The sequence below is a fragment of the Oncorhynchus keta genome, unplaced genomic scaffold (genome assembly GCF_023373465.1).
Source record: "Oncorhynchus keta strain PuntledgeMale-10-30-2019 unplaced genomic scaffold, Oket_V2 Un_scaffold_2008_pilon_pilon, whole genome shotgun sequence".
Taxonomy (NCBI): Eukaryota; Metazoa; Chordata; class Actinopteri; order Salmoniformes; family Salmonidae; genus Oncorhynchus; species Oncorhynchus keta.
Window position 1 is genome coordinate 132,750 of NW_026290853.1, and position 24,829 is coordinate 157,578.

The 24,829-nt window shown below is 54.3% G+C and overlaps 1 protein-coding gene and 1 long non-coding RNA gene across 2 annotated transcripts in view; one reads left to right on the plus strand and one right to left on the minus strand.

Annotated features, from left to right (window-relative positions):
• The first annotated feature begins 6,818 nt into the window (after nt 1-6,818).
• mmd2a (monocyte to macrophage differentiation-associated 2a) overlaps nt 6,819-24,829 on the plus strand; it is a 64,153-nt gene continuing 46,142 nt past the window's right edge. Inside the window, exon 1 of the mRNA XM_052514873.1 lies at nt 6,819-6,921. Coding sequence (XP_052370833.1) covers nt 6,893-6,921 — 29 coding nt within the window. The 5' untranslated portion in view covers nt 6,819-6,892. The remainder of the gene's footprint in view (nt 6,922-24,829) is intronic.
• On the minus strand, nt 12,080-24,742 carry LOC127928007 (uncharacterized). Its single transcript, XR_008129956.1, has 3 exons — nt 23,961-24,742; nt 23,355-23,863; nt 12,080-12,303 (listed from the first exon to the last, which is right to left on the minus strand). It is a non-coding gene; the product is annotated as an uncharacterized LOC127928007 (long non-coding RNA).

The window sequence follows — 24,829 nt, forward strand, 5'->3', positions numbered from 1 at the left end:
ATATTATAACACCACTAACCCTAACCCTGTATATTATAACACCACTAACCCTAACCCTAACCCTGTATATTATAACACCACTAACCCTGTATATTATAACACCACTAACCCTGTATATTATAACACCACTAACCCTAACCCTGTATATTATAACACCACTAACCCTGTATATTATAACACCACTAACCCTGTATATTATAACACCACTAACCCTAACCCTGTATATTATAACACCACTAACCCTAACCCTGTATATTATAACACCACTAACCCTGTATATTATAACACCACTAACCCTAACCCTGTATATTATAACACCACTAACCCTAACCCTGTATATTATAACACCACTAACCCTAACCCTGTATATTATAACACCACTAACCCTAACCCTGTATATTATAACACCACTAACCCTAACCCTAACCCTGTATATTATAACACCACTAACCCTGTATATTATAACACCACTAACCCTGTATATTATAACACCACTAACCCTAACCCTGTATATTATAACACCACTAACCCTGTATATTATAACACCACTAACCCTGTATATTATAACACCACTAACCCCTAACCCTGTACATTATAACACCACTAACCCTAACCCTGTATATTTACCCTGTACACCACTAACCCTAACCCTGTATATTATAACACCACTAACCCTAACCCTGTATATTATAACACCACTAACCCTGTATATTATAACACCACTAACCCTAACCCTGTATATTATAACACCACTAACCCTAACCCTGTATATTATAACACCACTAACCCTGTATATTATAACACCACTAACCCTGTATATTATAACACCACTAACCCTAACCCTGTATATTATAACACCACTAACCCTGTATATTATAACACCACTAACCCTGTATATTATAACACCACTAACCCTAACCCTGTATATTATAACACCACTAACCCTAACCCTGTATATTATAACACCACTAACCCTGTATATTATAACACCACTAACCCTAACCCTGTATATTATAACACCACTAACCCTAACCCTGTATATTATAACACCACTAACCCTAACCCTGTATATTATAACACCACTAACCCTAACCCTGTATATTATAACACCACTAACCCTAACCCTGTATATTATAACACCACTAACCCTGTATATTATAACACCACTAACCCTGTATATTATAACACCACTAACCCTAACCCTGTATATTATAACACCACTAACCCTGTATATTATAACACCACTAACCCTGTATATTATAACACCACTAACCCTAACCCTGTATATTATAACACCACTAACCCTGTATATTATAACACCACTAACCCTAACCCTGTATATTATAACACCACTAACCCTAACCCTGTATATTATAACACCACCAACCCTAACCCTGTATATTATAACACCACTAACCCTAACCCTGTATATTATAACACCACTAACCCTGTATATTATAACACCACTAACCCTGTATATTATAACACCACTAACCCTAACCCTGTATATTATAACACCACTAACCCTGTATATTATAACACCACTAATCCTGTATATTATAACACCACTAACCCTAACCCTGTATATTATAACACCTAACCCTAACCCTGTATATTATAAACCCTAACCCTAACCCTGTATATTATAACACCACTAACCCTAACCCTGTATATTATAACACCACTAACCCTAACCCTGTATATTATAACACCACTAACCCTAACCCTGTATATTATAACACCACTAACCCTAACCCTGTATATTATAACACCACTAACCCTAACCCTGTATATTATAACACCACTAACCCTAACCCTGTATATTATAACACCACTAACCCTAACCCTGTATATTATAACACCACTAACCCTAACCCTGTATATTATAACACCACTAACCCTAACCCTGTATATTATAACACCACTAACCCTGTATATTATAACACCACTAACCCTGTATATTATAACACCACTAACCCTAACCCTGTATATTATAACACCACTAACCCTGTATATTATAACACCACTAACCCTGTATATTATAACACCACTAACCCTAACCCTGTATATTATAACACCACTAACCCTAACCCTGTATATTATAACACCACTAACCCTAACCCTGTATATTATAACACCACTAACCCTAACCCTGTATATTATAACACCACTAACCCTAACCCTGTATATTATAACACCACTAACCCTAACCCTGTATATTATAACACCACTAACCCTAACCCTGTATATTATAACACCACTAACCCTAACCCTGTATATTATAACACCACTAACCCTGTATATTATAACACCACTAACCCTGTATATTATAACACCACTAACCCTGTATATTATAACACCACTAACCCTAACCCTGTATATTATAACACCACTAACCCTAACCCTGTATATTATAACACCACTAACCCTGTATATTATAACACCACTAACCCTAACCCTGTATATTATAACACCACTAACCCTGTTTGTGAAGGAATGTGAATACTTTCCGAAGGCCCTGTATATAATATATATATATATATACTGTATGTGAATATATATATATATATATATATATATATATATAGCAGATGTTAATGGTCACATGGTTAGCAGATGTTAATGGTCACACACACATGGTTAGCAGATGTTAATGGTCACATGGTTAGCAGATGTTAATGGTCACACACACATGGTTAGCAGATGTTAATGGTCACATGGTTAGCAGATGTTAATGGTCACATGGTTAGCAGATGTTAATGGTCACATGGTTAGCAGATGTTAATGGTCACATGGTTAGCAGATGTTAATGGTCACATGGTTAGCAGATGTTAATGGTCACATGGTTAGCAGATGTTGATGATCACATACACATGGTTAGCAGATGTTAATAGTCACCTACACATGGTTAGCAGATGTTAATGGTCACATACACATGGTTAGCAGATGTTAATGGTCACATACACATGGTTAGCAGATGTTAATGGTCACATCCACATGGTTAGCAGATGTTAATGGTCACATCCACATGGTTAGCAGATGTTAATGGTCACATCCACATGGTTAGCAGATGTTAATGGTCACATACACACATGGTTAGCAGATGTTAATGGTCACATGGTTAGCAGATGTTAATGGTCACATGGTTAGCAGATGTTAATGGTCACATGGTTAGCAGATGTTAATGGTCACATACACATGGTTAGCAGATGTTAATGAGTAGGTATGGGTAAAGTGACACATCAATCAGGATAGATAATAAACAGAGTAACAGTAGCCTCTCTGAGTAGGTATAGTAGCAGCAGCGTATGTGAGTCCCTCCCTCCCTCCCTCCCTCCCTCCCTCCCTCCCTCCCTCCCTCCCTCCCTCCCTCCCTCCCTCCCTCCTCTCCCTCCCTCCCTCTAACCCTCCCTCCCCCTCCCTCCCCCCTCCCTCCCTTATCCCCCTCCCTCCCTCCCTCCCTCCCCCCTCCCTCCCTCCTCCCTCCCTCCCTCCCTCCTGATCCCTTCCCTCCCCCTCCCTCCCCCTCCCTTAATCTCTCCCTCCCTCCCTCCCTCCCTCCCTCCCTCCCATCCCTCCCTCCCTCCCTCCCTCCCTCCCTCTCCCCCTCTCTCCCCTCCCTCCCTCTCCCCCTCCCTCCCTCCCTCTCCCCCTCCCTCCCTCTCTCCCTCCCTCCCTCCCTCCCTCCCCCTCCCTCCCTCCCTCCCTCCCTCTCTCCCAGCCCCTCCCTCCCTCCCTCCCTCCCTCCCCCCCCTCCCTCCCTCCCTCTCCCTCCCTCCCTCCCTCCCCTCCCCCTCCCCTCCCTCCCTCCCTCCCTCCCTCTCCCCCCTCCTCCCTCCCTCCCTCCCTCCCCCCCCTCCCTCCCTCCCTCCCCCCTCCCCCTCCCCTCCCTCCCTCTCTCTCTCCCCTCCCTCCCCCTCTCTCTCTCCCCCTCCCTCCCCCTCCCTCCCTCCCTCTCCCCCTCCCTCCCTCCCTCCCCTCCCTCCCTCCCTCCCTCCCCCCTCCCTCCCTCCCTCTCTCCCCCTCCCTCCCCTCCCCCTCCCTCCCTCCCTCCCTCCCTCCCTCTCCCTCCCTCCCTCCCCCCCCCTCCTCCCTCCCTCCCTCCCTCCCCCTCCCTCCCTCCCTCCCTCCCTCTCCCTCCCTGGGTTCTCCCCCTCCCTCCCTCTCTCCCCCTCCCTCCCTCCCTCCCTCCCTCCCTCTCCCCCTCCCTAGGTCCCTCCCTCTCCCCCTCCCTCCCTCTCTCCCTCTCCCTCCCCCTCCCTCCCTTGACGGTTCCCTCCCTCCCTCCCTTGGGGTCCCTCCCTTCCCCTCCCTCCCCCTCCCTCCCTCCCCCTCCCTCCCTCCCTCCCTCCCTCCCTCCCCCTCCCTCCCTCCCTCCCTCCCTCCCTCCCTCTCCCTCCCTCCCTCCCCCTCCCTCCCTCCCTCCCTCCCTCCCTCCCCCCTCCCTCCCTCCCTCCCTCCCTCTCCCCCTCCCTCCCTCCCTCTCCCCCTCCCTCCCTCCCTCCCCTCCCTCCCTTGGGGTCCCTCCCTCCCCTCCCCCTCCCTCTCCCCCTCCCTCTCCTCTCTCCCTCCCTCTCCCTCCCTCCCTCCCTGGAAGCCCTCCCTCCCTCCCTCCCTCCCTCCCTCCCTCCCTCCCTCCCTCCCCTCCCCCTCCCTCCCTCCCTCCCTCCCTCTCCCCCCTCCCTCCCCTCTCCTCTCCCCCTCCCCTCCCTCCCCTCCCTCTCCCCCTCCCCCTCCCTCCCTCCCTCCCCTCCCCCCTCCCTCCCTCCTCCCTCCCTCCCTCCCTCCCTCCCTCCCTCTCCCCTCCCTCCCTCCCTCCCCCTCCCTCCCTCCCCCCTCCCTCTCCCTCCCCTCCCTCCCTCCCTCCCTCCCTCCCTCCCTCCCCCCTCCCTCCCTCCCTCTCTCCCTCTCCCTCCCCCTCCCTCCCTCCCTCCCCCTCCCTCCCTCCCTCCCTCTCCTCCCCCCTCCCTCCCCTCCCCCTCCCTCCCTCCCTCCCCCTCCCCCTCCCTCCCTCCCTCTCCCCCTCCCTCCCTCCCTCCCTCCCTGGGGTTAGGTCCCTCCCTCCCCCTCCCTCCCTCCCTCCCTCCCTCCCCCCCTCTCCCTCCCTCCCTCCCTGGGGTCCCTCCCTCCCTGGGGTTCCCTGGTTCCCTCTCCCTCCCCTCCCTCTCTCCCCCTCCCTCCCTCCCTCCCTCCCTCCCCCTCCCTGAGGTCCCTCCCTCTCCCTCCCTCCCTCCCTCCCTCCCCCTCCCTCCCTGGTCTCCCCCTCCCTCCCTCCCTCCCTCCTCTCCCCTCCCTCCCTCCCTCCCTCCCTCCCTCCCTCTCCCCCTCCCTCCCTCCCCTCCCTCTCCCCCTCCCTCCCTCCCTCCCTCCCTCCCTCCCTCCCTCCCTCTCCCTCCCCCTCCCTCCCTCCCTCTCCCTCCCTCCCTCCCTCCCTCCCCCTCCCTCCCTCCCTCCCTCCCCCTCCCTCCCTCCCTCCCTCCCTCTTGGTCTCCCTCCCCTCCCTCCCTCCCTCTCTCCCCCTCCCTCCCTCCCTCCCTCTCCCCCTCCCTCCCTCCCTCTCCCCCTCCCTCCCTCCCTCTCTCCCCTCCCTCCCCCTCCCTCCCTCCCTCTCCCTCCCTCCCTCCCTCCCTCCCTCCCTCTCCCTCCCTCCCTCCCTCCCTCCCTCCCCCTCCCTCCCTCCCTCCCTCCTCCTCCCTCTCCCTCCCCTCCCTCCCTCTCTCTCTCTCCCCCTCCCTCCCCCTCCCTCCCTCCCTCCCTCTCCCCCTCCCTCCCTCCCTCCCTCCCTCTCCCCCCTCCCTCCCTCCCTCTCCCTCCCTCCCTCCCTCCCCCTCCCTCCCTCCCTCCCCCTCCCCTCTCCCTCCCTCTCCCCTCCCTCTCTCCCCTCCCTCCCTCCCTCCCTCCCTCTCCCCCTCCCCCCTCCCTCCCTCCCTCCCTCCCTCTCCCCCCTCCCTCCCTCCCTCCCTCCCTCCCTCCCCCCCCCCTAGGTCTCCCTCTCCCCCTCCCTCCCCCCTCCCTCCCCCTCCCTCTCCCTCCCCCTCTCCCCCTCCCTCCCTCCCTCCCTCCCTCTCCCCCTCCCTCCCTCCCTCCCTCCCTCTCCCCCTCCCTCCCTCCCTCTCCCCTCCCTCCCTCCCTCCCCCTCTCCCTCTCCCTCCCCCTCCCTCCCTCCCTCCCTCTCCCCCCCTCCCTCCCTCCCTCCCTCCCTCTCCCTCCTCCCCCTCCCTCCCTCCCTCTCCCTCCCTCCCCTCCCCCTCCCTCCCCCCTCCCTCCTCTCCCTCCCCTCTCCCCCTCCCTCCCTCCCTCCCTCCCTCTTCCCTCCCTCCCCCCTCCCTCCCTCCCCCTCCCTCCCCCTCCCCTCCCTCCCTCCCTCCCTCCCTCTCCCTCCCTCCCTCCCTCCCTCCCTCCCTCCCTCCCCCTCCCTCCCTCCCCCCTCCCCCTCCCTCTCCCTCCCTCCCTCCCTCCCTCCCCCTCCCTCCCTCCCCCTCCCTCCCTCCCTCCTCCCCCTCCCTCCCTCCCCTCCCTCCCTCCCTCCCTCCCCCCCCTCCCCCTCCCTCCCTCCCTCCCTCCCTCCCTCCCTCCCTCCCCCTCCCTCCCTCCCTCCCTCCCTCCCTCCCCTCCCTCCCTCCCCCTCCCTCCCTCCCTCCCTCCCTCCCTCCCTCCCTCCCTCCCTCCCTCCCCTCCCTCCCCTCCCTCCCTCCCCTCTCCCTCCTCCCTCCCCCCCTCCCTCCCTCCCTCCCTCCCTCCCTCCCTCCCTCCCTCCCTCCCTCTCCCCCCTCCCTCCCTCCCTCCCTCCTCTCTCCCAGCTCCTTTTTGTGTACAGACACACAGGGAAATCTGTTGTTGCCTCGCTAGTTGAGAACAGTAACAAGTGAAACAGATAAATTTGGTCTCCGGTATGGACTTCAAGAAGAGCCGATATGGAAGGTAGGCAGAATATTATTCTCGACAGAGGAATTAATATATCTCTGATAAAGTTCTGTTTGATAAAGTGATCTTTTATTGAACTACTTAACTAATATTGTTGTTTGTCGGTTGGTTGACGGTTGGGGTTAGGTTGGTTGACAGTTGGGGTTAGGTTGGTTGGCGGTTGGGGTTACGTTGGTTGGAGTTAGGTTGGTTGACGGTTGGGGTTAGGTTGGTTGGCGGTTGGGGTTACGTTGGTTGACGGTTGGAGTTAGGTTGGTTGACAGTTGGGGTTAGGTTTGTTAACGGTTGGGGTTAGGTTTGTTGACAGTTGGGGTTAGGTTTGTTAACGGTTGGGGTTAGGTTTGTTGACAGTTGGGGTTAGGTTTGTTAACGGTTGGGGTTAGGTTTGTTGACAGTTGGGGTTAGGTTGGTTGACGGTTGGGGTTAGGTTGGTTGACAGTTGGGGTTAGGTTGGTTGACAGTTGGGGTTAGGTTGGTTGACGGTTGGGGTTAGGTTGGTTGACGGTTGGGGTTAGGTTGGTTGACGGTTGGGGTTAGGTTGGTTGACGGTTGGGTTTAGGTTGGTTGACGGTTGGGGTTAGGTTGGTTGACGGTTGGGGTTAGGTTGGTTGACGGTTGGGGTTAGGTTGGTTGACAGTTGGGGTTAGGTTGGTTGACAGTTGGGGTTAGGCTGGGTTGGTTGACGTTTGGGGTTAGGTTGGTTTACGGTTGGGGTTAGGTTGGTTGACGGTTGGGGTTAGGTTGCTAGACGGTTGGGGTTAGGTTGGTTGACGGTTGGGGTTAGGTTGGTTGACAGTTGGGGTTAGGTTGGTTGACGGTTGGGGTTAGGTTGGTTGACGGTTGGGGTTAGGTTGGTTGACAGTTGGGGTTAGGTTGGTTGACAGTTGGGGTTAGGTTGGTTGACAGTTGGGGTTAGGTTTGTTGACGGTTGGGGTTAGGTTGGTTGACATTTGGGGTTAGGTTGGTTGACAGTTGGGGTTAGGTTGGTTGACAGTTGGGGTTAGGTTTGTTGCTAGTTGGGGTTAGGTTTGTTAACGGTTGGGGTTAGGTTGGTTGACAGTTGGGGTTAGGTTGGTTGACAGTTGGGGTTAGGTTGGTTGACGGTTGGGTGTTAGGTTGGTTGGGGTTAGGTTGGTTGACAGTTGTGGGTTAGGTTGGTTGTCTGGTTGTCTGGGTTGTGGTTGGTTGTGTGTGTTGGGGTTAGGTTGTGTTGGGGTTAGGTTGGTGTGACAGTTGGGGTTAGGTTGGTTGACAGTTCGAGATAGGTGTTTTGCTAGCTGATGTGAAGCCATGTGCACCGATGCGCTGTGGGGACAAGTGTGTGTGTGTGTGTGTGTGTGTGTCTGTGTGTCTGTGTCTGTGTGTGTGTCTGTCTGTGTGTGTGTGTGTGTGTGTCTGTGTGTGTCTGTGTGTCTGTGTGTGTGTGTGTGTGTGTGTGTGTGTGTGTGTCTGTGTCTGTCTGTGTGTCTGTGTGTCTGTGTGTCTGTGTGTCTGTGTGTGTGTGTCTGTGTGTCTGTGTGTGTGTGTGTGTGTGTGTGTGTCTGTGTGTGTGTGTGTGTGTGTGTGTGTGTCTGTGTGTCTGTCTGTCTGTCTGTCTGTCTGTCTGTCTGTCTGTCTGTCTGTCTGTCTGTCTGTCTGTCTGTCTGTCTGTCTGTCTGTCTGTCTGTCTGTCTGTCTGTCTGTCTGTCTGTCTGTCTGTCTGTCTGTCTGTCTGTCTGTCTGTCTGTCTGTCTGTCTGTCTGTCTGTCTGTCTGTGTGTGTGTGTGTGTGTCTTGCCACCAGCAGGATTCAGAAACAGATCCTCTTAGATTTAAAGAGCCGGTGGATCAGGCGTCTGATATTCAGCATTACTAACATTCTGTCCACTGCTGTAGATTATAGTTTCCCATTCTAACGCAACAAGCGGAATGTGAGAGAGAGAGCAGGTGAAAGTTCAAGCTCAGCCGAGGTAGACACAGCCACCCCCCTAGTGTGTGTGCTCCATTATAACGCTGATACCATAGGAGGGTTGTTAGATCAGCCTTGGCCACTCACACTAATGATAGAGAAAGACAGGAAGAGAGAGGGAGAGAGTGGGGAGAGAAAAAGAGGGGGAAGATGGAGGTGGAGAGAGGGAGTGAGAGAATGGAGGGGGAGATATAGGCAGAGTTGGAGGCAGAGTGCCCCTCTTTTGGACGATAACAATGCTTTCTCTGATCAGAGCCTTTGTCCCTTCAGGCTCACTGAGACACACACGCCTGTTGTCCATTAGCTGATTCAAATCACATGTTGTGTGTCACATACGCTGAATACAACAGGTGTAGTAGACCTTAGCGAGAAATACTTACTTACAAGCCCTTAACTCTATTTCTTGAACTGCAATGTTGGTTAAGAAAATATTTAGTAATTAAAAATACATCTAAAAGTAACACAAGAAAAGTACATAACAATAACAAGACTATATACAGGGACTACCGGTACCGAGTCAGAGATACTACCAGAGATACTGGAGAGTAGGGTTAGGGTGATGGACCACAGTGAGACCAACCATCCTCTCACTCTGCTACTGAAGAGATACTGGTAGTCTAGGAGAGTGATGGACCACAGTGAGACCAACCATCCTCTCACTCTGCTACTGAAGAGATACTGGTAGACTAGGAGAGTGATGGACCACAGTGAGACCAACCATCCTCTCACTCTGCTACTGAAGAGATACTGGAGAGTAGGGTTAGAGTGATGGACCACAGTGAGACCAACCATCCTCTCACTCTGCTACTGAAGAGATACTGGAGAGTAGGGTTAGGGTGATGGACCACAGTGAGACCAACCATCCTCTCACTCTGCTACTGAAGAGATACTGGAGAGTAGGGTTAGGGTGATGGACCACAGTGAGACCAACCATCCTCTCACTCTGCTACTGAAGAGATACTGGAGAGTAGGGTTAGGGTGATGGACCACAGTGAGACCAACCATCCTCTCACTCTGCTACTGAAGAGATACTGGTAGTCTAGGAGAGTGATGGACCACAGTGAGACCAACCATCCTCTCACTCTGCTACTGAAGAGATACTGGTAGTCTAGGAGAGTGATGGACCACAGTGAGACCAACCATCCTCTCACTCTGCTACTGAAGAGATACTGGTAGTCTAGGAGAGTGATGGACCACAGTGAGACCAACCATCCTCTCACTCTGCTACTGAAGAGATACTGGTAGTCTAGGAGAGTGATGGACCACATTGAGACCAACCATCCTCTCACTCTGCTACTGAAGAGATACTGGTAGTCTAGGAGAGTGATGGACCATAGTGAGACCAACCATCCTCTCACTCTGCTACTGAAGAGATACTGGTAGTCTAGGAGAGTGATGGACCACAGTGAGACCAACCATCCTCTCTGGTAGTCTAGGCTTTTGCTCCAGCGTTGCTCTAACATCTCAGTTCACAAATCAGCACCTCTAAACCTTTATGAGCTGAGTAAGGCCTGTTAGAGCAGCCTCCGCATCCTGTCCCTCTCTAGGTAACTAAAACCTTTATGAGCTGAGTAAGGCCTGTTAGAGCAGCCTCCACATCCTGTCCCTCTCTAGGTAACTAAAACCTTTATGAGCTGAATAAGGCCTGTTAGAGCAGCCTCCACATCCTGTCCCTCTCTAGGTAACTAAAACCTTTATGAGCTGAATAAGGCCTGTTAGAGCAGCCTCCACATCCTGTCCCTCTCTAGGTAACTAAAACCTTTATGAGCTGAATAAGGCCTGTTAGAGCAGCCTCCACATCCTGTCCCTCTCTAGGTAACTAAAACCTTTATGAGCTGAGTAAGGCCTGTTAGAGCAGCCTCCACATCCTGTCCCTCTCTAGGTAACTAAAACCTTTATGAGCTGATTAAGGCCTGTTAGAGCAGCCTCCACATCCTGGTCTCTCTAGGTAACTAAAACCTTTATGAGCTGAGTAAGGCCTGTTAGAGCAGCCTCCACATCCTGTCCCTCTCTAGGTAACTAAAACCTTTATGAGCTGAATGAGGCCTGTTAGAGCAGCCTCCAACATCCTGTACCTCTCTAGGTAACTAAAACCTTTATGAGCTGAATGAGGCCTGTTAGAGCAGCCTCCACATCCTGTCCCTCTCTAGGTAACTAAAACCTTTATGAGCTGAATAAGGCCTGTTAGAGCAGCCTCCACATCCTGTCCCTCTCTAGGTAACTAAAACCTTTATGAGCTGAATAAGGCATGTTAGAGCAGCCTCCACATCCTGTCCCTCTCTAGGTAACTAAAACCTTTATGAGCTGAATAAGGCCTGTTAGAGCAGCCTCCACATCCCGTCCCTCTCTAGGTAACTAAAACCTTTATGAGCTGAATAAGGCCTGTTAGAGCAGCCTCCACATCCTGTCCCTCTCTAGGTAACTAAAACCTTTATGAGCTGAATAAGGCCTGTTAGAGCAGCCTCCACACCCTGTACCTCTCTAGGTAACTAAAACCTTTATGAGCTGAATAAGGCCTGTTAGAGCAGCCTCCACATCCTATCCCTCTCTCGGTAACTAAAACCTTTATGAGCTGAATAAGGCCTGTTAGAGCAGCCTCCACATCCTGTCCCTCTCTGGGTAACTAAAACCTTTATGAGCTGAATAAGGCCTGTTAGAGCAGCCTCCACATCCTGTCCCTCTCTGGGTAACTAAAACCTTTATATGGGGAAATGGATCATCTTATATATCGAAATGGTAGAAAGGGATTTAGAGAAAATACTGAAAGGGATTTAGAGAAAATACTGAAAGGGATTTAGAGAAAATACTGAAACAGATTTAACACAATATGTGGAATGAGGCAACTAACCAACCACAACATGGAAGTAAATAGCTACCCTGAACCTTACCCTGTCACACAGCTTCTGCTAGGCCTGGGGACCCTGTGTGGAATCAGATAACGTACAGCTGACCTGGCGTCCAGCAAGCACTACCCTGAACCTTACCCTGTCACACAGCTTCTGCTAGGCCTGGGGACCCTGTGTGGAATCAGATAACGTACAGCTGACCTGGCGTCCAGCAAGCACTACCCTGAACCTTACCCTGTCACACAGCTTCTGCTAGGCCTGGGGACCCTGTGTGGAATCAGATAACGTACAGCTGACCTGGCGTCCAGCAAGCACTACCCTGAACCTTACCCTGTCACACAGCTTCTGCTAGGCCTGGGGACCCTGTGTGGAATCAGATAACGTACAGCTGACCTGGCGTCCAGCAAGCACTACCCTGAACCTTACCCTGTCACACAGCTTCTGCTAGGCCTGGGGACCCTGTGTGGAATCAGATAACGTACAGCTGACCTGGCGTCCAGCAAGCACTACCCTGAACCTTACCCTGTCACACAGCTTCTGCTAGGCCTGAGGGACCCTGTGTGGAATCAGATAACGTACAGCTGACCTGGCGTCCAGCAAGCACTACCCTGAACCTTACCCTGTCACACAGCTTCTGCTAGGCCTGGGGACCCTGTGTGGAATCAGATAACGTACAGCTGACCTGGCGTCCAGCAAGCACTACCCTGAACCTTACCCTGTCACACAGCTTCTGCTAGGCCTGGGGACCCTGTGTGGAATCAGATAACGTACAGCTGACCTGGCGTCCAGCAAGCACTACCCTGAACCTTACCCTGTCACACAGCTTCTGCTAGGCCTGGGGACCCTGTGTGGAATCAGATAACGTACAGCTGACCTGGCGTCCAGCAAGCACTACCCTGAACCTTACCCTGTCACACAGCTTCTGCTAGGCCTGGGGACCCTGTGTGGAATCAGATAACGTACAGCTGACCTGGCGTCCAGCAAGCACTACCCTGAACCTTACCCTGTCACACAGCTTCTGCTAGGCCTGGGGACCCTGTGTGGAATCAGATAACGTACAGCTGACCTGGCGTCCAGCAAGCACTACCCTGAACCTTACCCTGTCACACAGCTTCTGCTAGGCCTGGGGACCCTGTGTGGAATCAGATAACGTACAGCTGACCTGGCGTCCAGCAAGCACTACCCTGAACCTTACCCTGTCACACAGCTTCTGCTAGGCCTGGGGACCCTGTGTGGAATCAGATAACAGATAACCTACAGCTGACCTGGCGTCCAGCAAGCACTACCCTGAACCTTACCCTGTCACACAGCTTCTGCTAGGCCTGGGGACCCTGTGTGGAATCAGATAACGTACAGCTGACCTGGCGTCCAGCAAGCACTACCCTGAACCTTACCCTGTCACACAGCTTCTGCTAGGCCTGGGGACCCTGTGTGGAATCAGATAACGTACAGCTGACCTGGCGTCCAGCAAGCACTACCCTGAACCTTACCCTGTCACACAGCTTCTGCTAGGCCTGGGGACCCTGTGTGGAATCAGATAACGTACAGCTGACCTGGCGTCCAGCAAGCACTACCCTGAACCTTACCCTGTCACACAGCTTCTGCTAGGCCTGGGGACCCTGTGTGGAATCAGATAACGTACAGCTGACCTGGCGTCCAGCAAGCACTACCCTGAACCTTACCCTGTCACACAGCTTCTGCTAGGCCTGGGGACCCTGTGTGGAATCAGATAACGTACAGCTGACCTGGCGTCCAGCAAGCACTACCCTGAACCTTACCCTGTCACACAGCTTCTGCTAGGCCTGGGGCAAGCACTGACCCTGAACCTTACCCTGTCACACAGCTTCTGCTAGGCCTGGGGACCCTGTGTGGAATCAGATAACGTACAGCTGACCTGGCGTCCAGCAAGCACTACCCTGAACCTTACCCTGTCACACAGCTTCTGCTAGGCCTGGGGACCCTGTGTGGAATCAGATAACGTACAGCTGACCTGGCGTCCAGCAAGCACTACCCTGAACCTTACCCTGTCACACAGCTTCTGCTAGGCCTGGGGACCCTGTGTGGAATCAGATAACGTACAGCTGACCTGGCGTCCAGCAAGCACTACCCTGAACCTTACCCTGTCACACAGCTTCTGCTAGGCCTGGGGACCCTGTGTGGAATCAGATAACGTACAGCTGACCTGGCGTCCAGCAAGCACTACCCTGAACCTTACCCTGTCACACAGCTTCTGCTAGGCCTGGGGACCCTGTGTGGAATCAGATAACGTACAGCTGACCTGGCGTCCAGCAAGCACTACCCTGAACCTTACCCTGTCACACAGCTTCTGCTAGGCCTGGGGACCCTGTGTGGAATCAGATAACGTACAGCTGACCTGGCGTCCAGCAAGCACTACCCTGAACCTTACCCTGTCACACAGCTTCTGCTAGGCCTGGGGACCCTGTGTGGAATCAGATAACGTACAGCTGACCTGGCGTCCAGCAAGCACTACCCTGAACCTTACCCTGTCACACAGCTTCTGCTAGGCCTGGGGACCCTGTGTGGAATCAGATAACGTACAGCTGACCTGGCGTCCAGCAAGCACTACCCTGAACCTTACCCTGTCACACAGCTTCTGCTAGGCCTGGGGACCCTGTGTGGAATCAGATAACGTACAGCTGACCTGGCGTCCAGCAAGCACTACCCTGAACCTTACCCTGTCACACAGCTTCTGCTAGGCCTGGGGACCCTGTGTGGAATCAGATAACGTACAGCTGACCTGGCGTCCAGCAAGCACTACCCTGAACCTTACCCTGTCACACAGCTTCTGCTAGGCCTGGGGACCCTGTGTGGAATCAGATAACGTACAGCTGACCTGGCGTCCAGCAAGCACTACCCTGAACCTTACCCTGTCACACAGCTTCTGCTAGGCCTGGGGACCCTGTGTGGAATCAGATAACGTACAGCTGACCTGGCGTCCAGCAAGCACTACCCTGAACCTTACCCTGTCACACAGCTTCTGCTAGGCCTGGGGACCCTGTGTGGAATCAGATAACGTACAGCTGACCTGGCGTCCAGCAAGCACTACCCTGAACCTTACCCTGTCACACAGCTTCTGCTAGGCCTGGGGACCCTGTGTGGAATCAGATAACGTACAGCTGACCTGGCGTCCAGCAAGCACTACCCTGAACCTTACCCTGTCACACAGCTTCTGCTAGGCCTGGGGACCCTGTGTGGAATCAGATAACGTACAGCTGACCTGGCGTCCAGCAAGCACTACCCTGAACCTTACCCTGTCACACAGCTTCTGCTAGGCCTGGGGACCCTGTGTGGAATCAGATAACGTACAGCTGACCTGGCGTCCAGCAAGCACTACCCTGAACCTTACCCTGTCACACAGCTTCTGCTAGGCCTGGGGACCCTGTGTGGAATCAGATAACGTACAGCTGACCTGGCGTCCAGCAAGCACTAGCCCTGAACCCTGAACCTTACCCTGTCACACAGCTTCTGCTAGGCCTGGGGACCCTGTGTGGAATCAGATAACGTACAGCTGACCTGGCGTCCAGCAAGCACTACCCTGAACCTTACCCTGTCACACAGCTTCTGCTAGGCCTGGGGACCCTGTGTGGAATCAGATAACGTACAGCTGACCTGGCGTCCAGCAAGCACTACCCTGAACCTTACCCTGTCACACAGCTTCTGCTAGGCCTGGGGACCCTGTGTGGAATCAGATAACGTACAGCTGACCTGGCGTCCAGCAAGCACTACCCTGAACCTTACCCTGTCACACAGCTTCTGCTAGGCCTGGGGACCCTGTGTGGAATCAGATAACGTACAGCTGACCTGGCGTAGGCCAGCAAGCACTACCCTGAACCTTACCCTGTCACACAGCTTCTGCTAGGCCTGGGGACCCTGTGTGGAATCAGATAACGTACAGCTGACCTGGCGTCCAGCAAGCACTACCCTGAACCTTACCCTGTCACACAGCTTCTGCTAGGCCTGGGGACCCTGTGTGGAATCAGATAACGTACAGCTGACCTGGCGTCCAGCAAGCACTACCCTGAACCTTACCCTGTCACACAGCTTCTGCTAGGCCTGGGGACCCTGTGTGGAATCAGATAACGTACAGCTGACCTGGCGTCCAGCAAGCACTACCCTGAACCTTACCCTGTCACACAGCTTCTGCTAGGCCTGGGGACCCTGTGTGGAATCAGATAACGTACAGCTGACCTGGCGTCCAGCAAGCACTACCCTGAACCTTACCCTGTCACACAGCTTCTGCTAGGCCTGGGGACCCTGTGTGGAATCAGATAACGTACAGCTGACCTGGCGTCCAGCAAGCACTACCCTGAACCTTACCCTGTCACACAGCTTCTGCTAGGCCTGGGGACCCTGTGTGGAATCAGATAACGTACAGCTGACCTGGCGTCCAGCAAGCACTACCCTGAACCTTACCCTGTCACACAGCTTCTGCTAGGCCTGGGGACCCTGTGTGGAATCAGATAACGTACAGCTGACCTGGCGTCCAGCAAGCACTACCCTGAACCTTACCCTGTCACACAGCTTCTGCTAGGCCTGGGGACCCTGTGTGGAATCAGATAACGTACAGCTGACCTGGCGTCCAGCAAGCACTACCCTGAACCTTACCCTGTCACACAGCTTCTGCTAGGCCTGGGGACCCTGTGTGGAATCAGATAACGTACAGCTGACCTGGCGTCCAGCAAGCACTACCCTGAACCTTACCCTGTCACACAGCTTCTGCTAGGCCTGGGGACCCTGTGTGGAATCAGATAACGTACAGCTGACCTGGCGTCCAGCAAGCACTACCCTGAACCTTACCCTGTCACACAGCTTCTGCTAGGCCTGGGGACCCTGTGTGGAATCAGATAACGTACAGCTGACCTGGCGTCCAGCAAGCACTACCCTGAACCTTACCCTGTCACACAGCTTCTGCTAGGCCTGGGGACCCTGTGTGGAATCAGATAACGTACAGCTGACCTGGCGTCCAGCAAGCACTACCCTGAACCTTACCCTGTCACACAGCTTCTGCTAGGCCTGGGGACCCTGTGTGGAATCAGATAACGTACAGCTGACCTGGCGTCCAGCAAGCACTACCCTGAACCTTACCCTGTCACACAGCTTCTGCTAGGCCTGGGGACCCTGTGTGGAATCAGATAACGTACAGCTGACCTGGCGTCCAGCAAGCACTACCCTGAACCTTACCCTGTCACACAGCTTCTGCTAGGCCTGGGGACCCTGTGTGGAATCAGATAACGTACAGCTGACCTGGCGTCCAGCAAGCACTACCCTGAACCTTACCCTGTCACACAGCTTCTGCTAGGCCTGGGGACCCTGTGTGGAATCAGATAACGTACAGCTGACCTGGCGTCCAGCAAGCACTACCCTGAACCTTACCCTGTCACACAGCTTCTGCTAGGCCTGGGGACCCTGTGTGGAATCAGATAACGTACAGCTGACCTGGCGTCCAGCAAGCACTACCCTGAACCTTACCCTGTCACACAGCTTCTGCTAGGCCTGGGGACCCTGTGTGGAATCAGATAACGTACAGCTGACCTGGCGTCCAGCAAGCACTACCCTGAACCTTACCCTGTCACACAGCTTCTGCTAGGCCTGGGGACCCTGTGTGGAATCAGATAACGTACAGCTGACCTGGCGTCCAGCAAGCACTACCCTGAACCTTACCCTGTCACACAGCTTCTGCTAGGCCTGGGGACCCTGTGTGGAATCAGATAACGTACAGCTGACCTGGCGTCCAGCAAGCACTACCCTGAACCTTACCCTGTCACACAGCTTCTGCTAGGCCTGGGGACCCTGTGTGGAATCAGATAACGTACAGCTGACCTGGCGTCCAGCAAGCACTACCCTGAACCTTACCCTGTCACACAGCTTCTGCTAGGCCTGGGGACCCTGTGTGGAATCAGATAACGTACAGCTGACCTGGCGTCCAGCAAGCACTACCCTGAACCTTACCCTGTCACACAGCTTCTGCTAGGCCTGGGGACCCTGTGTGGAATCAGATAACGTACAGCTGACCTGGCGTCCAGCAAGCACTACCCTGAACCTTACCCTGTCACACAGCTTCTGCTAGGCCTGGGGACCCTGTGTGGAATCAGATAACGTACAGCTGACCTGGCGTCCAGCAAGCACTACCCTGAACCTTACCCTGTCACACAGCTTCTGCTAGGCCTGGGGACCCTGTGTGGAATCAGATAACGTACAGCTGACCTGGCGTCCAGCAAGCACTACCCTGAACCTTACCCTGTCACACAGCTTCTGCTAGGCCTGGGGACCCTGTGTGGAATCAGATAACGTCACACAGCTTCTGCTAGGCCTGGGGACCCTGTGTACAGCTGACCTGGCGTCCAGCAAGCACTACCCTGAACCTTACCCTGTCACACAGCTTCTGCTAGGCCTGGGGACCCTGTGTGGAATCAGATAACGTACAGCTGACCTGGCGTCCAGCAAGCACTACCCTGAACCTTACCCTGTCACACAGCTTCTGCTAGGCCTGGGGACCCTGTGTGGAATCAGATAACGTACAGCTGACCTGGCGTCCAGCAAGCACTACCCTGAACCTTACCCTGTCACACAGCTTCTGCTAGGCCTGGGGACCCTGTGTGGAATCAGATAACGTACAGCTGACCTGGCGTCCAGCAAGCACTACCCTGAACCTTACCCTGTCACACAGCTTCTGCTAGGCCTGGGGACCCTGTGTGGAATCAGATAACGTCACACAGCTGACCTGGCGTCCAGCAAGCACTACCCTGAACCTTACCCTGTCACACAGCTTCTGCTAGGCCTGGGGACCCTGTGTGGAATCAGATAACGTACAGCTGACCTGGCGTCCAGCAAGCACTACCCTGAACCTTACCCTGTCACACAGCTTCTGCTAGGCCTGGGGACCCTGTGTGGAATCAGATAACGTACAGCTGACCTGGCGTCCAGCAAGCACTACCCTGAACCTTACCCTGTCACACAGCTTCTGCTAGGCCTGGGGACCCTGTGTGGAATCAGATAACGTACAGCTGACCTGGCGTCCAGCAAGCACTACCCTGAACCTTACCCTGTCACACAGCTTCTGCTAGGCCTGGGGACCCTGTGTGGAATCAGATAACGTACAGCTGACCTGGCGTCCAGCAAGCACTACCCTGAACCTTACCCTGTCACACAGCTTCTGCTAGGCCTGGGGACCCTGTGTGGAATCAGATAACGTACAGCTGACCTGGCGTCCAGCAAGCACTACCCTGAACCTTACCCTGTCACACAGCTTCTGCTAGGCCTGGGGACCCTGTGTGGAATCAGATAACGTACAGCTGACCTGGCGTCCAGCAAGCACTACCCTGAACCTTACCCTGTCACACAGCTTCTGCTAGGCCTGGGGACCCTGTGTGGAATCAGATAACGTACAGCTGACCTGGCGTCCAGCAAGCACTACCCTGAACCTTACCCTGTCACACAGCTTCTGCTAGGCCTGGGGACCCTGTGTGGAATCAGATAACGTACAGCTGACCTGGCGTCCAGCAAGCACTACCCTGAACCTTACCCTGTCACACAGCTTCTGCTAGGCCTGGGGACCCTGTGTGGAATCAGATAACGTACAGCTGACCTGGCGTCCAGCAAGCACTACCCTGAACCTTACCCTGTCACACAGCTTCTGCTAGGCCTGGGGACCCTGTGTGGAATCAGATAACGTACAGCTGACCTGGCGTCCAGCAAGCACTACCCTGAACCTTACCCTGTCACACAGCTTCTGCTAGGCCTGGGGACCCTGTGTGGAATCAGATAACGTACAGCTGACCTGGCGTCCAGCAAGCACTACCCTGAACCTTACCCTGTCACACAGCTTCTGCTAGGCCTGGGGACCCTGTGTGGAATCAGATAACGTACAGCTGACCTGGCGTCCAGCAAGCACTACCCTGAACCTTACCCTGTCACACAGCTTCTGCTAGGCCTGGGGACCCTGTGTGGAATCAGATAACGTACAGCTGACCTGGCGTCCAGCAAGAACCTTACCCACTACCCTGAACCTTACCCTGTCACACAGCTTCTGCTAGGCCTGGGGACCCTGTGTGGAATCAGATAACGTACAGCTGACCTGGCGTCCAGCAAGCACTACCCTGAACCTTACCCTGTCACACAGCTTCTGCTAGGCCTGGGGACCCTGTGTGGAATCAGATAACGTACAGCTGACCTGGCGTCCAGCAAGCACTACCCTGAACCTTACCCTGTCACACAGCTTCTGCTAGGCCTGGGGACCCTGTGTGGAATCAGATAACGTACAGCTGACCTGGCGTCCAGCAAGCACTACCCTGAACCTTACCCTGTCACACAGCTTCTGCTAGGCCTGGGGACCCTGTGTGGAATCAGATAACGTACAGCTGACCTGGCGTCCAGCAAGCACTACCCTGAACCTTACCCTGTCACACAGCTTCTGCTAGGCCTGGGGACCCTGTGTGGAATCAGATAACGTACAGCTGACCTGGCGTCCAGCAAGCACTACCCTGAACCTTACCCTGTCACACAGCTTCTGCTAGGCCTGGGGACCCTGTGTGGAATCAGATAACGTACAGCTGACCTGGCGTCCAGCAAGCACTACCCTGAACCTTACCCTGTCACACAGCTTCTGCTAGGCCTGGGGACCCTGTGTGGAATCAGATAACGTACAGCTGACCTGGCGTCCAGCAAGCACTACCCTGAACCTTACCCTGTCACACAGCTTCTGCTAGGCCTGGGGACCCTGTGTGGAATCAGATAACGTACAGCTGACCTGGCGTCCAGCAAGCACTACCCTGAACCTTACCCTGTCACACAGCTTCTGCTAGGCCTGGGGACCCTGTGTGGAATCAGATAACGTACAGCTGACCTGGCGTCCAGCAAGCACTACCCTGAACCTTACCCTGTCACACAGCTTCTGCTAGGCCTGGGGACCCTGTGTGGAATCAGATAACGTACAGCTGACCTGGCGTCCAGCAAGCACTACCCTGAACCTTACCCTGTCACACAGCTTCTGCTAGGCCTGGGGACCCTGTGTGGAATCAGATAACGTACAGCTGACCTGGCGTCCAGCAAGCACTACCCTGAACCTTACCCTGTCACACAGCTTCTGCTAGGCCTGGGGACCCTGTGTGGAATCAGATAACGTACAGCTGACCTGGCGTCCAGCAAGCACTACCCTGAACCTTACCCTGTCACACAGCTTCTGCTAGGCCTGGGGACCCTGTGTGGAATCAGATAACGTACAGCTGACCTGGCGTCCAGCAAGCACTACCCTGAACCTTACCCTGTCACACAGCTTCTGCTAGGCCTGGGGACCCTGTGTGGAATCAGATAACGTACAGCTGACCTGGCGTCCAGCAAGCACTACCCTGAACCTTACCCTGTCACACAGCTTCTGCTAGGCCTGGGGACCCTGTGTGGAATCAGATAACGTCCACAGCTGACCTGGCGTCCAGCAAGCACTACCCTGAACCTTACCCTGTCACACAGCTTCTGCTAGGCCTGGGGACCCTGTGTGGAATCAGATAACGTACAGCTGACCTGGCGTCCAGCAAGCACTACCCTGAACCTTACCCTGTCACACAGCTTCTGCTAGGCCTGGGGACCCTGTGTGGAATCAGATAACGTACAGCTGACCTGGCGTCCAGCAAGCACTACCCTGAACCTTACCCTGTCACACAGCTTCTGCTAGGCCTGGGGACCCTGTGTGGAATCAGATAACGTACAGCTGACCTGGCGTCCAGCAAGCACTACCCTGAACCTTACCCTGTCACACAGCTTCTGCTAGGCCTGGGGACCCTGTGTGGAATCAGATAACGTACAGCTGACCTGGCGTCCAGCAAGCACTACCCTGAACCTTACCCTGTCACACAGCTTCTGCTAGGCCTGGGGACCCTGTGTGGAATCAGATAACGTACAGCTGACCTGGCGTCCAGCAAGCACTACCCTGAACCTTACCCTGTCACACAGCTTCTGCTAGGCCTGGGGACCCTGTGTGGAATCAGATAACGTACAGCTGACCTGGCGTCCAGCAAGCACTACCCTGAACCTTACCCTGTCACACAGCTTCTGCTAGGCCTGGGGACCCTGTGTGGAATCAGATAACGTACAGCTGACCTGGCGTCCAGCAAGCACTACCCTGAACCTTACCCTGTCACACAGCTTCTGCTAGGCCTGGGGACCCTGTGTGGAATCAGATAACGTACAGCTGACCTGGCGTCCAGCAAGCACTACCCTGAACCTTACCCTGTCACACAGCTTCTGCTAGGCCTGGGGACCCTGTGTGGAATCAGATAACGTACAGCTGACCTGGCGTCCAGCAAGCACTACCCTGAACCTTACCCTGTCACACAGCTTCTGCTAGGCCTGGGGACCCTGTGTGGAATCAGATAACGTACAGCTGACCTGGCGTCCAGCAAGCACTACCCTGAACCTTACCCTGTCACACAGCTTCTGCTAGGCCTGGGGACCCTGTGTGGAATCAGATAACGTACAGCTGACCTGGCGTCCAGCAAGCACTACCCTGAACCTTACCCTGTCACACAGCTTCTGCTAGGCCTGGGGACCCTGTGTGGAATCAGATAACGTACAGCTGACCTGGCGTCCAGCAAGCACTACCCTGAACCTTACCCTGTCACACAGCTTCTGCTAGGCCTGGGGACCCTGTGTGGAATCAGATAACGTACAGCTGACCTGGCGTCCAGCAAGCACTACCCTGAACCTTACCCTGTCACACAGCTTCTGCTAGGCCTGGGGACCCTGTGTGGAATCAGATAACGTACAGCTGACCTGGCGTCCAGCAAGCACTACCCTGAACCTTACCCTGTCACACAGCTTCTGCTAGGCCTGGGGACCCTGTGTGGAATCAGATTGAACCTTACCCTGTCACACAGCTTCTGCTAGGCCTGGGGACCCGTGGAATCAGATAACGTACAGCTGACCTGGCGTCCAGCAAGCACTACCCTGAACCTTACCCTGTCACACAGCTTCTGCTAGGCCTGGGGACCCTGTGTGGAATCAGATAACGTACAGCTGACCTGGCGTCCAGCAAGCACTACCCTGAACCTTACCCTGTCACACAGCTTCTGCTAGGCCTGGGGACCCTGTGTGGAATCAGATAACGTACAGCTGACCTGGCGTCCAGCAAGCACTACCCTGAACCTTACCCTGTCACACAGCTTCTGCTAGGCCTGGGGACCCTGTGTGGAATCAGATAACGTACAGCTGACCTGGCGTCCAGCAAGCACTACCCTGAACCTTACCCTGTCACACAGCTTCTGCTAGGCCTGGGGACCCTGTGTGGAATCAGATAACAGCTGACCTGGCGTCCAGCAGCTGACCTGTCACACAGCGCCAGCAAGCACTACCCTGAACCTTACCCTGTCACACAGCTTCTGCTAGGCCTGGGGACCCTGTGTGGAATCAGATAACGTACAGCTGACCTGGCGTCCAGCAAGCACTACCCTGAACCTTACCCTGTCACACAGCTTCTGCTAGGCCTGGGGACCCTGTGTGGAATCAGATAACGTACAGCTGACCTGGCGTCCAGCAAGCACTACCCTGAACCTTACCCTGTCACACAGCTTCTGCTAGGCCTGAGGCCTGGGGACCCTGTGTGGAATCAGATAACGTACAGCTGACCTGGTGTCCAGCAAGCACTACCCTGAACCTTACCCTGTCACACAGCTTCTGCTAGGCCTGAGGGACCCTGTGTGGAATCAGATAACGTACAGCTGACCTGGCGTCCAGCAAGCACTACCCTGAACCTTACCCTGTCACACAGCTTCTGCTAGGCCTGGGGACCCTGTGTGGAATCAGATAACGTACAGCTGACCTGGCGTCCAGCAAGCACTACCCTGAACCTTACCCTGTCACACAGCTTCTGCTAGGCCTGGGGACCCTGTGTGGAATCAGATAACGTACAGCTGACCTGGCGTCCAGCAAGCACTACCCTGAACCTTACCCTGTCACACAGCTTCTGCTAGGCCTGAGGACCCTGTGTGGAATCAGATAACGTACAGCTGACCTGGCGTCCAACAAGCACTACCCTGAACCTTACCCTGTCACACAGCTTCTGCTAGGCCTGGGGACCCTGTGTGGAATCAGATAACGTACAGCTGACCTGGCGTCCAGCAAGCACTACCCTGAACCTTACCCTGTCACACAGCTTCTGCTAGGCCTGAGGGACCCTGTGTGGAATCAGATAACGTACAGCTGACCTGGTGTCCAGCAAGCACTACCCTGAACCTTACCCTGTCACACAGCTTCTGCTAGGCCTGAGGGACCCTGTGTGGAATCAGATAACGTACAGCTGACCTGGCGTCCAGCAAGCACTACCCTGAACCTTACCCTGTCACACAGCTTCTGCTAGGCCTGGGGACCCTGTGTGGAATCAGATAACGTACAGCTGACCTGGCGTCCAGCAAGCACTACCCTGAACCTTACCCTGTCACACAGCTTCTGCTAGGCCTGAGGGACCCTGTGTGGAATCAGATAACGTACAGCTGACCTGGCGTCCAGCAAGCACTACCCTGAACCTTACCCTGTCACACAGCTTCTGCTAGGCCTGAGGGACCCTGTGTGGAATCAGATAACGTACAGCTGACCTGGCGTCCAGCAAGCACTACCCTGAACCTTACCCTGTCACACAGCTTCTGCTAGGCCTGGGGACCCTGTGTGGAATCAGATAACGTACAGCTGACCTGGCGTCCAGCAAGCACTACCCTGAACCTTACCCTGTCACACAGCTTCTGCTAGGCCTGAGGGACCCTGTGTGGAATCAGATAACGTACAGCTGACCTGGCGTCCAGCAAGCACTACCCTGAACCTTACCCTGTCACACAGCTTCTGCTAGGCCTGAGGGACCCTGTGTGGAATCAGATAACGTACAGCTGACCTGGCGTCCAGCAAGCACTACCCTGAACCCTGCGATGTTTGTGTGTGTGTTGACTTACGAAATGTGGTTTCATAACATGTCCAGATGTGCCTCTCTCTGTAAACCGGGATTGAGAGATTTACTGCTGATTAAAGACACGACACACACACACACACACACACACACACACACACACACACACACACACACACACACACACACACACACACACACACACACA